Consider the following 12857-nt stretch of genomic DNA (forward strand, 5'->3'; position numbering starts at 1 on the left):
TTATAAGGTGATACACTATCAGTTTGTGACCTGATGGTCCAAGTGCACCAGTGTGTCCATCTCTGTATGGTCCAAATCAAGATGATATGAATCTTTTGCAGAATTGTGATTTGGAAATGGATGTTCAAGGTCTTTGTGAGGAAACAGCAAAAAAAAAAAAAAAAAAAGAAAAAACAGCCCGAAGTCATTCAGGGCCAAGTCGAAATCAGTCATTAAGGGGGAAGGCCAAGCTAAGTCTCAAGACTTTGTGGGGTAAGCCCAAGTCAAGTCTCAAATGACTGGATTTGACATTTTCTCATCTCATGACATCGAGTCAAGCTAAGCAAGACTGAGGAAGTTCATACCCAACAGTTCACAATCTAGGGCGGAGGTCCTCTACTCCAGGCCTCAAGGGACGGGGTCCTGGAACCTTTAGATGTGTCCCTGGTTCAACACACTTCGATCACATGGCTGAATTACCTCCGCAGTGCAGCCGGGTTCTCCAGAGGTCTGCTTGTTTTACTCAGGTGTGGTGAAGCAGAGCCATCTCTAAAACCCGCAGGACACCGGCCCTCGAGGTCTAGATTTGAGGACCCCTGGTGTAGGGAAGTGATGCCCAAAGTCGGTCCTCAAGCGCCGGCATCCTGCATGTTTTAGTTCTCTCCCTGGTGGTAGTAACAACCTTCTCAGCATGTCAATGTTCCTCTTCTAACGAGCCATCATTTGATCCAGGTGCGTTAAACCAGGGAGAGAACTAAATCATGCAGGATGCCGGCCCTTGAGGACCAACTTTGGACACCACTGGGCTAGGGTATATCTATCCAGGGGCTGCCAACTCCAGTCCTCAAGGGCTACCATCCTGCAACTTTTAGATTCACCTCTGCTCCAAAATGTCTGAATTTCTTCACCAGCATTCGTTCCTCTCTGCAATAGGCTCGAAATGAGCAGTTTACTTGATCCAGGTGTGTTTGAGCACAGACACATCTAAAAGTTGCAGGACGGTAGCCCTCGAGGACTGGAGTTGGTGACCCCGGACTATCCTTTCTTGATGTGGTTGCTCTTGGCTGATTTCACATTTTCACAGTCAAGAATCCTGTAAGTTTGACAAATTGGAAACTCTAAATTACTTAGTTATTTGGCTCAGCTATGTTTTGTTGATTTAATGGACTGGCAATCTGGCCTATGGTGTAGTCTACCTGTAGGGCTCATGTAGCCCCTATTACCTCACAATTATGCATAGAATTACATGGGTATAGAAGACCATCAATACACCCATAATTTCTGTTTTTACGAGAGTTTCTGGAAAATCTGTCCTTAATGTGTTCTCTGGTTTCTAGAAATCAACCTGGGACATTTTTCTTTCTAAAGTATTTCAATTACAGATTTCAGATTTTAGTCCAGCAAACAGTAAAAAGTAAACATGTGCCACAAGTTGTATCAGCAGTAAGAATGGGGTAACTGGACCATAGGCGGTATTGTTTGGGTTCTTTTCCCTTACTATTACCCCTCATGGCTCCATTCCAGTGACTGCAGAAGGTCACACTGACCCATTTAATAAACTGGTCATGACGAGAGGGAGACGGAGAGAGAGAGAGAGAGGTGATAAACAGAAGGAAGGAGAAAACATGCTCACGAGTTACCGTCACAACACGGTAAATGGTAATGCTTACGGCGAGAACATGCACCTGGTAAGACTGAGCTGCAGTGAGTCATCTCTAGCCCTTTTCAGCAATAAATCTGACTGCAGCGTTATAGAGACAAAACCACTCTTCATCAGCTGCTAAAAGTGAATGTAACTGGCATCTGTGCTTTGTCTTCTTAAGAGTGTCTGATAAAACCAGTGAGATAAAGCTGAATGACTGCTGGAGGGAACGAGGGAGGACATGAGGAAGAGGAAGGAATGATTAACAGATGCAGACGTTTTTTTTGGTTGTTTTATATCTGCGTTTTCTCTCACTTCCAAGTTAATGTTCATATTTTACCTTGATAGCTGAGAGTAAAATTTCCACTAATATATTATAGAGATATCCTTAATGTTTTAACTGTGTTTTGGGACTGCTTAACCCTCTTCAAATTCATTTATCAGAGCTGTTAGGGAGCAAACAAAACAGATTTTAATCAGTTCAACATGAAAGAACTATCCAGAAATAAATTAAAATAAACACATTTGTATATATCAATATTTCAGATTTAAATGTAAAAAAACAACAACATATTTTTATGTAATTTTCTTTTCAAACATATGAAAAAAATATAAGTTTTTTATATAAGTAATCTTAAAATATTTTAGGGGTTGTATAATATATTCATGCATCTTGATTGCAAAATCGTTCTTCACAAATGTATTATTTAAACACATCCTTATATTTGATATCAAATGTAATTTATAGTACAGATTTAGACTTTTATTCTGTCACCTAATATTTTATGGTGAAGTTCTTCATGCAGAAACTACACATTTATTTATTTGTAAATTAAAACAAAAAAATGTTTAGCTCCACCTCCAGTGATTATAATTGAAATGCCCTGTTTCCTATTTACATAATTTTATGCACAGTAAAATAATCAAGAGTCACAGAGAAAGACTTTTATAGCAGTAGCATTTGCATGGTTCTATACCTTTGATATAGGTAAATTTAAAATACCTATATTTTAAATACCTATATTTTAGGTATTTTCAATACCTAAAATATAGGTATTTGTCAGCATGTGTCGCCTGGACGTTTGTGTCCATTTATCTACCTAACATCAAGTAGGAGGTGTAGTTGTCCTGAGAGTGTTACTAAATACAACACAAAAATGGTTTTGCGGTAACATTTTGCAGTTTGAACATGGAGCATTTAGGCTGCTTACCCTCTGAAGCAGTAGAAGCCCCTGGTGGTATCAATGCAGTCACGCTACTCTGTGTTTCTGCGTTGGTGGACTGATGTCATGAACTGGCACTGTTGTTGTATTATTGCTGTCTGACCTCGTTTTTGGCGTGCGTTGATGTGCCTGGTGTCCACTGCGTGGAGCGCCGTATCAGCTCCGTGTTTAACCACAACACTCCGTTCTGATTAGGGCTTTTATCGAGGCTCAGTCCTCGTATTATCTTTGGAAAAATAGCCCGTGTGTGTCCGAGCTCCACTGTAAACCGAGTAATCTCGGTCAGTAAGCATCTATGTCAGCTCCCGTTTTAAATCTGTCTCTGTTATCAGAAGCATCCCACATAGACGGGCTTTTGAGAGGGCTTCAGAAGCCCCCTCAAAACCTTCTGAACATCATTTTTGAACTTCTGGAACAAAATTTTGGTGCAACATAAAAAATGATGCTACATTTTTCAATATTAAATATAATACTGTGATAATAGGAGTTTTGACGTATATTTAAAATTTTGTGATGAAGCAGAGATTCTGGAAAAACCAAGAAAAATAGCAATCTGTCTGGGAAGAAACAGAAGACAATAAAAAGAAAAGGAATAAACACACTTATTCATGCATAGGATACATGGACGAACGGACGGATTTCTTTTTTCAAGAGTGATTACCAAAGATTTGTCAAACCTAATTTTTGGTAATCACATGTGAAAGCTATGAATAAATTAAGTGCATTTTGATAAAAATCAAAACATATTATCTGTTTTATTTAATGCATTTTTATAAGGCTCATAAGTGTAAGATTAACAGTATGTCACTGTGTCAGGAAAGAGAAAGTTACTTTGCCAAGATGTCACTATGATTTTTATTTCCCTCTTCTGTTTGTGATTCTTCAATCTTGGAATGACGGTTTAATGATTTGTTCCCTGTCTATAAGTGCCCCCAAGTGGCTAAATATGTATTTATCAAATTAGTCAGAAAATGGGTTGGACTTCTCTCCTGTTGGAGCTCCTTTAAATATCCAGTATATACTGCAGAGAGTGAACCCTCAGTGGCGCAGACTGAACATCTGCATAGTGCAGCATGGAATCAAGTCATGTTATTTCGGGATAAATTAGGCAAGATCTGAGCAAATCCCATAGAAGTGATGCATATTCATAGCTTGTGTGCTGCTTCTAAGGTGTGTTGTTCATGCTACAGAGTTTTTCAACCTGTCTTGCTTAGCTGCATGTTTAGAACAGAGAAGTTGTGTCAATTAAAAATTTTTGGGCGGATATGCAATTGTGTGATATGTACATAAAAAAACGATGACGTGTTTTTTTCACAGACTTTGACACAAAAAGTAATCTTATGTTTTGTTTTGTGTTTTTTTTTCTTTTATTCCACGTTGAATTTACGATTGCAGGTTGTTGTCCAGGATGGCAGGGATGAAGGAACAGCAGATCACAGAAGAGAAGCCCCTGCTGCTGGAGCAAAGAGGAGCAGATGCAGACATGGTTAGTCCACCATGTTTATCATTTGCATGTGTTTTTGTTGCCATTTGCCCTCCTGTCTGGGCATCCAAATGCCATTAGTGAGGGCTTTTAAAAACTCTTGGCATATTAAGACTGAGATGTTTGTGCTCATTATTTGTGATGGCTTATAATTAGACAATGGGCCTGTTTACCAGCGGAGGAGGAAATTAATGAACTCTATCCAACCATGACAACACTGTGAGAACATGAGAGCTCATTTAAGCTTTGAGAGAAAGAGACTGAGGGATTGAAAGACAAAAAAGAAAAGAGAATAGGCAGAGGCGATTACATAAACACCACTTATTCCAGGCCACTTATCCGTTGAATAAGCAACAGGTAGAGGCTGAGGCTAAATCAGGGGCTCTTGAATACCTCTTGATGCAGGAATGATGAAAATGCTGGAGACTTCTCTGATGCAAAAGTGACTCGAAAAGGCCTGGAAAGCACACCGTTAATTGCATCTTGAAGCTTTTCTAACAACAATTTCAAAGTAAAGTGACGTGGTTATTATTCTTTTCAACTGTGGAGATAAAAGTTGCTTGATTTAAAATAAGGACTCAGATAAGCTGGATGAGAAATGCCTAAACAGTCTTTAACAGCCCGCGATGGAGAGGAATAAAAGAAAGAAAATTACATCCCAGTAAAGCAACTCTGTCTCCTTTTGCCAACCTTAGTTTTGCTGACTAATGCGATGGCTTAGCTGTGACTCTCTTTGTCAGGAATATGATTCATCCAGGTGATATAGGAGATCCGTCTCTTAATAGGAAGAAACAGAATATGTTCTCCATTAGTACAAATCTCAAAAACCACCATTGATCAGCTGGAAAGGTCATTAGGCCTGCTCATTATAACTCTCTGTTGGTAAATATTGAATGCCATTGATTGCTGCCTCATTGATCCGGTTACATGTTGCATGACTTGACTAGCCGCTGTTTTATTCTATGAATGACCCCTTTTGCTCAAGCACACACTCTGATGCCTCTCACTGCTTATTTAAAGTCTGCAGCCCTGCAGAACAGGTGACCTTTAAAAGCAGTGAGTGATTGCTGGTTGCACAAGATGGTGGTAAAACCCACAACCATTAATGTCCGACAAGTTCTTCATTCAGTCGGCATGGGAAAAGAAAACAATGTTTGGATTGAGATTGACGAAAAAATATTTGATCAGATAGAACAAATGGGATGCTGTGGTCCTGTTCACATTGCAGGACAAATGAAACTGTCATAAAAAGTTCACAAGAGTAAAAATTGTGATGAAATATTAAGTTTTTTTTTATTTTTTTTAAGTTTCCATAACTATCATTGGTGCAAAGTACATTTTAGCAAGGCATGAATGGAGCAGATTCCTGGTTTATTGTTGCTTTCGATTCCAAGTTTGATCAAGACCCACCACTTGTTCCTCTACTCTAATTAGAAGAAGCCTGCAAATCTTTAGCCTGACCTTTCTGGTGACACAGGAACAGAAGAGCTATAATGAAACGGGACACGATGTTTCTTCCTTGGACATTTAAAGGACAAGAAGCTCACCAAGAGCATTTTGGGAGATCTGCACAAGCATTAGAGAAAGAAAATGTGAATTATAGACATCATGTTTTATGTTGACTGTACGTTGCCAATCTGCCTGACTTAGTTGTTGCCCAGTAACCACCTTGTTGTGCTTGTTGTTTTGCAACACAGCAGGATAAAGGAGAGGAGGCATCGGTGGGACTCCCGTGCCCCGAAAGCCCCGCACCCCCTAATGAACCCCCTCCCCCCCGCCGCCCCACTCACCGCTGGCATGCCTTCGCACGGCACTGGCTCCGCCAGACCCGCCGTCGGACCAGCGGGGTCCTCCCGGTAACTACCAGAACAACCAGAAACATCTGACAGGCAGGACACAAAATCAACGCACAACAGTTATTATACGGTTAAAAATTAACTTTAAAAAAGAAACATTAAGACGCTTTTTTTTCCAAAACTAAGAGTAATAGCTAAATGGTGACAAGCCTAGTTAGATTTGAGTCCTCTAAAATTAAATAATAAATAACATATACATGAATACCCAAATTTAAATATTTGGTGAAATGAATTTCTATATTTTTCAGTCTTAAAGATGGCGTATCTCATGGGCGTAGGAAGCGGGGGGGACGCGGGGGACATGTCCCCCCCAATATTGGAGAGAGCCACATTCGTCCCCCCCAATAATTTCACTGCAGTTGCGAAGAATTTTAAAATCTTCCACTCGCGTGCTTTTATTTTGAAGGCGCATAACAGCGCATTTAGCAGAGCGCTTCCTCCCCCTCCCCCCTCTGAACGGCTCAGAGTAAAGGCAGCAGCAGAGAAACTCCGTTTGAAGGAGGTAAACTGTCTGTCAGGAATGTTGCCATAAATATCGCTCGTTTATAACATCTTATTGTCAGTTTACTTTCATATATAGAACTAAATCTTTTTGGTTTAGCTGTTTAAATTCTGGAATAGTCACATGTCCAAAATTTTACCACTAACTTTAACAGTTAGCTAGTCTAGTCACAATGATTTAGACTGAAACAGCAGGAAAATGAGCCTTTTTATTATTTAAACTGAGCAACACCTGATCATACTTAACCACTTAACATGTGTTTATATATTATATTATATTATATTATATTATATTATATTATATTATATTATATTATATTATATTATATTATATTATATTATATTATATATTTAGGAGAACAGCAGTGCTAGAATGATGTTGAAGAAAGGTGAAGAAGCTCTGGTGAGGTCTTCATTTAGTTTATTGAAATATGTATTAACTCTTTTTAATTTTTAAATAAACTATTTTATTATGAGAGGAGCAGGTCAGGGAAGACATAGGAGAGCCAGTTGGCGTTTCAGGGTGTGAAGATATAAAAATTATATTAATTATAATAGAACCAGAAAGGAGAACAGGAGGAGACTGATGTCACGTTGATTTCTTTCAACGTTTCAATATTTTTTCATTATTTCCACACCATAAGGTTAATGGTTAGAAGATAATAAGAAAAGTGCTTGAGGAGAGGTTTAAAAATAAATTAGTGAAAATTTTTGCTACACAGTAAATAGAGTTGAGATGTATAATAATGTATACATCTGAAAATTAAGTTTAAATTCTCATTCTGTATGATAAAACATACTTTTTATATTTAGTTCACATTCTGACACTGTACATTACTGTAGTGTCTGTTGTAAATCCATGAATCCATGCAGGAACATCAGGCTGCAGAGAGTCAGAGGGAGGCAGAGACAGAAACACATATCCGTAGATATTTTAGTTAAATGTTTGCGGCTGAAAATGACAGGAGAAAAAAAACATTTAGTCTTTTTGCCTCAGTGTTTTTCATGAATCTTTGGTAAGTTACTGAATGCAGGGCTGGAAAGTGAGACTGAGTTAACAGTGAGGAGCTAAGGTGTCTGTTAGACGTGAAAAGTATAATTTTTGTTTATTTTGTAGATCAAACTGTTGCACTGATGTAGAGAGATGTTCAAGAAGAACAAAACTTGATTTTTTAGATTTTATTTTTGTTGGTCAAACTGCTGTATTGAGTTTAAAACTGTTGTGTCTTATTTTAGGAGATGTTTTCTACTTTGGTTATAGAAATAAGTAGAACCAGTTCAATTACCAGTCAATTTATATCAATGCATTTTGACCAATAAGATACATCAGAATCTGGTCGGCTCTGTGCTACCAGAGTTTTTAGCTTGCTAGTTGTGAGGCAAATGCTAAAGTGAGTGTTCATCCTGGAATGACAGTCATTATACTGCATAACTTTAATCTGATTATTGGATTGTAAATAGTAACGTGTTAGAATACTTGTTATTGAAACAAGGGTCAGATTAGAGTAACGCGTTGCTGATGTGTTGATGACATAATTGTTTGACATTTCTGCTCAAGCTATTTACTCATCTGTCAGGTTTCCGATATGCGTCCCCCCCAATGACAGACTCGTTCCTACACCCTTGCGTATCTTCAAGTTAACTGACTGAAGGGTTTCTAACATCAGAAAAAATGAGAACATTTATATTATCAACATGCACTGAAATCACATATTCTGATTTAAACAATTGGTTATTGATATAAACAATATTTTTTGATGAAAATACGAGCTGAAAATGAAACATTGAGACATTTTGTTAAGCACTAATTTCTACTAAGCAAACTAGCTAAATGCTAACAAGCTAAAATGCTGAGAAACATTTGAAACAAGCTGAAATTGGTAAATGTTTGCAGTTAAGCTATATTTGAATAAATTAGATTGATTTATTCAACTATTGAAATGGTGAAAATTAAACTGAAAATTAAACATTAGGGCATTATTTTCTGTGTATGTAGTCCTCACTAGCTAACAAGCTAAATGCTAACATTTCCATCTTAACAGAGAAAACAAAACTTTATTTGATTAGTCTAAATCACATTGTGGCAGAAGCTGTTGGCTCTTTTATTAAAGTAGTACCTTTGTAAAAGTTTAGTTGAAAATTAAACGTGAAGACATTTTGTCCAGACCCAGTTGTAACAACCTTACTAGGAAAATGTTTTGCAAATCTGATATGGAGTTAATGTCTAGTTATTTTTCTGTAAGACCTTATTGTTTTGTGCAACTACTTTGGTTTAGCTCACAGTTAAAGAACGTCCTAAGCAGCAAAGCAAAACACGGCAGTACAATTGGTTTTAATCCCCTGTGGATTTAATCAAGTCAGTTCCTTGATCCTCCAGGACCGGATGTCTTAAACTTAGTATTGCTGAGAGAAATCCTTAGAAAAACAAATCCCGAAATCTAGGCCAAAATCTGCATTCCCAAAAATAACTCAGAAAGAAAGACACAGACACACAAAATTGCAGCTTTAGTTATTTAACATTCTGTTCAGGTCTGCGAGGCTAAAGGAGCCGCCACCTTTACGAATTCATTCCCTTTGGTTAGTCTCACATCTTCCTGAACTGAGCCATTACACATCGGGTGTGTTAAAAGGAAGAGAAGAGTGCCACCTGCTGGTCCGACCACCTTACTACCATTACTAACGTATTCCCTGTTTGAACAAAAAATATAACCACCTGCATGAAATAAGTCTGTGGGGATCCAAGTTGCCTCAAAACTACACCTTTCCTTCAAGGATGAGTTCAATAAATTAAATAAGTGTCTGGATAGTCTGCTCCGTACACATCCTGTTAATGTGGTACAAACAAAGCAACGTATTGGTGCAGTTTCTTTTTTTGAGGCAGCTTCAGATCCTGTGTTTTTTGTAACTTGTTTCTCTTTCTTCAGGTGTTTCCCTCTTCTAAACTCTCTGTGGCTCTCCTGTCATTTTCTTTCAAGTCATCACAGCTACTAAAATTTCACATCTTGTTTCCATTATCCACCTCTTTTACTTCAGTCATGGTTTTATATTTGTGTGTGTGTGTGTGTGTGTGTTTTTTTTCATGTTTTCTTTCTGAAGCATCCCGAACTAATCCTACAAATTCAGAGGTGTGCATGTCTAAGAAGGAGGCCAGCCATCTGTTCTGACAAACTGTTTAACCACACATCCATGCCCTTAATTTGGTTGTTTTTGTCTTATTAAGATTTACAGATGTTCCTGCTCTGCTCTACGCTTTTTAACAATGTTTCTGATGAGTGAACCTGTTTTGGTGTGCAAAAAGTTTGTAAAAAAAAAAAAATGATATATGATAGTAGCTGTTGTTCTTAAGCATGCCGTATTTGTGTTTTATGTCAACACATGAAAGACCAGATTCCTCTTAAGGTTCAAATCACCTGAAAGATAACACATAATTAACTTAAAACCCACATCTACAACTTCAAAACCAACAAATTAATGACTTTTGTCCAATCAAGAAAATGTGTCTCTTGTCTTGATCTTGGTTTGGTTAAACTTGCAAAAGTACTCTTACTCCTTCAAGTTTTTCATATGTCACATTTCTAAATTCAGGGTATTTTATTGGGATTTTATATGATGGATCAACACAAAGCATAGCGTATAACTGAAAGCTGGACAGACGCATGGTTTTCGATTTATATCCTATTTTCCTGGACTTTGTGATGCTCTTTGTTCACTCGTGTCCTATAAACAATTCACTGAGTGTATCATCTTCCTTGACAGCTATGTGGTACCTTGTGTTGGTGCATCACAAAAGTCCAAATAAAGTGCACAAGTGATTTATGGTTGAATTATACCAAATGCGGAAAAGTTTGTCGGTTATGAATACTTTTGCAAGACGTTAATTGTTTGTTGATTCAGATCATTTTCGAGGTGGTTTGCCGTGAGAAGGGATCTGGCTGCTGCACAGCATCATGTATTCAAACACCATCTTTCACCATTATTTAATTTGAAGCTCTTCTCAATTTCCCACACATCCTTTAAGTTAAACATTTATGCTGCAAGGTATCTATTTGGAAAACAATCTTACAATACTCTTTGAGTATTCCTTAAAATCCACAGATCAGAATAAATAAAATAAATAAATAAGGAAGAAAAAATAAGAAGATGTCAACTTGAACATTAGGAAATGTGTGACATAAATTTGACAATTGTATTATATAAAATATTCAGAATTTATTTATATGATTGAATATTAAAATGCTTAAAAAGGGAAGAGAAGACATTTTTTGAGAAACTTTCATACTCTTGAATTCATTTTTGATGTTTACTTTTCAAGCCTGTTTATTAATTTACTGTATAGAAAAAGTATTTGCCCCACTTGTATGCTTCAGCCTCTAATTGCTTTGAAAAAATTAAACTGTGATTAATATAATTTGGGTTTTGGGACAAGAATTTGCAAAAATAAATAAATAAATAAATAAAATAAAATAAAGACCACATAAATGTTCACACCCCTTTAGGCCAGTACGCTGGTCCACCTGTGGCTGAATACATCTCAGTCATATTTGAAAATCTGGATGTGGGAGATTCTCTCCGTTCTTCCTCAGAAACATCCCACATTTGATCAGGCGAATCAGAATCAACTTTGTTAGTGCACTTAAGTTTGCGCACACAAAACCAGAAACGTGGCTTTGTTTTAATGTGAAATTTAACACCTTCAGATTCTAGTGTTTGTTTTGTTAGGATATCCTCATCTTCCACTCCACTCTCCGAATTATTCTGCTTTTGATTGGTTGTTGGTAAAACGCTTTGGGATAACGGAAAAAGCAAAGACTTACACTGACTGCTCTCTGGTAATCTTCATTTCACTGTCTGTGACAAATCTTTTAGCTGGACTTCTGTTCAATATGGAAAGTCTCTTTAAAGGAACGGAATATGCATGCAGTCATTAATTTCCCCCAGTATATTTTAAATTAATTGATATTATATTGCAAAAAAAAAGAATCTACAAAAGTATATTTTGTAGATTCTTTAAAAAAATGTCAAACTATATTGATGCTGGTTTCATTTTTAACAAAAAAAAACCCAAAAAACAAACAAACAAACAAACAAACAAAAGGCTGAAACACCCAAATAGGCTGATTACGTTGAGAGGCGTTGGAAACTCAAAGGCATGAAATACCTTTTATTTTAAAGTTTGTGACTTTTTTTAATGCTTCTAACGCTGCGGCTGACGGTAAATATGCTACCTTAGCATGCCCTGTTTGGAGCCGCGGAGTGCTTCTGTCGTCTCTACGACAGTGGATGTTCTGTTCCTTGTATGCAGGACAGTAAAGTTCATCCATGTTTTCTTATTTTGACATAATAGTTTTTATGTGTTTTATGTGCTTGCCTCCCTGACCAGGAATGCCCTGAACAACTGATGCCACCAGGCGACTGGAAGGTACGAACCCACTCACTCCTCTACTCTTCAATTATTACTGTTGTTTCTGTTTTCTCACGCTGTGGCGGTTCATGGTTTTTGGGTTTTTTGGGGGTTTTTTGGTCATCCCTTTGACATGCATGCTTTGATAAACTGGAATGAATATTTTATTCCAATCCCTGAGATAATAGCTGCTGTCCTGAAAGTGATAGACACTAATTTTATGCAGAGTTGCATGGAGTGTGTGATTCATCTGGATGGGGAATTCAAGACTTTGTTGCTCTCATGCACATAAACAATGTTTGCTTTTAAGAAGTCTTTGTAAAAACATTTTTTATATGTATATTTTGTGGCACTAATGGAATTTATTTGCAATGATCAGGCAGGAAATAGAAAAAGATTACTAGAGGAGGAATATTTGAAGCAAAGTTCGAAGGTCGCGAATCAAACCCAAGATGGCTGAGTCCAGGAGTCCTGACCTTCCTGCGCTACCTGTAAAGCAGTTGTCACCCTGAAATATGTTTTCATGTCATATTAAGCCTCTGAAATGGAGTTTTGTGGAGTTGTAATCAGCAGTCAGTAGCCTACCACGAAAGCTTACTGCAGCAGTGAGCTTTTCAGACGACTTCAAGTTTTGAGCTAACAACTACGTTAGCGAGGAGGAAATTATGGAGGGTAAAAAGGAACCCAAGCAGACTGTGAAGCACATCAAGTTCAACAGTATGGACATGATTCAGAAGGCATAGAGACTGCAGCTGAAGCCGGTGCTTCAGGA

General features: G+C 37.5%; 1 protein-coding gene across 4 annotated transcripts in view; it reads left to right on the plus strand.

The window, feature by feature from the left end:
• Positions 1–12857, plus strand: part of ndrg4 (NDRG family member 4) — a 53739-nt gene that overhangs the window by 19057 nt on the left and 21825 nt on the right. For 3 of the 4 annotated variants that reach the window (XM_088006416.1, XM_088006418.1, XM_088006415.1), the window contains exons 2-3: positions 4240–4330; positions 12065–12103. In XM_088006416.1, coding sequence (XP_087862542.1) covers positions 4253–4330; positions 12065–12103 — 117 coding nt within the window. In that variant the 5' untranslated portion in view covers positions 4240–4252. Of the gene's footprint in view, positions 1–4239; positions 4331–6024; positions 6184–12064; positions 12104–12857 lie in introns of all 4 variants that reach the window. The other variant, XM_088006419.1, reaches the window with a different exon arrangement.

The sequence above is a fragment of the Poecilia mexicana genome, unplaced genomic scaffold, assembly GCF_051168715.1.
Source record: "Poecilia mexicana isolate PSO_F unplaced genomic scaffold, ASM5116871v1 scaffold_6, whole genome shotgun sequence".
NCBI classification, from domain to species: domain Eukaryota; kingdom Metazoa; phylum Chordata; class Actinopteri; order Cyprinodontiformes; family Poeciliidae; genus Poecilia; species Poecilia mexicana.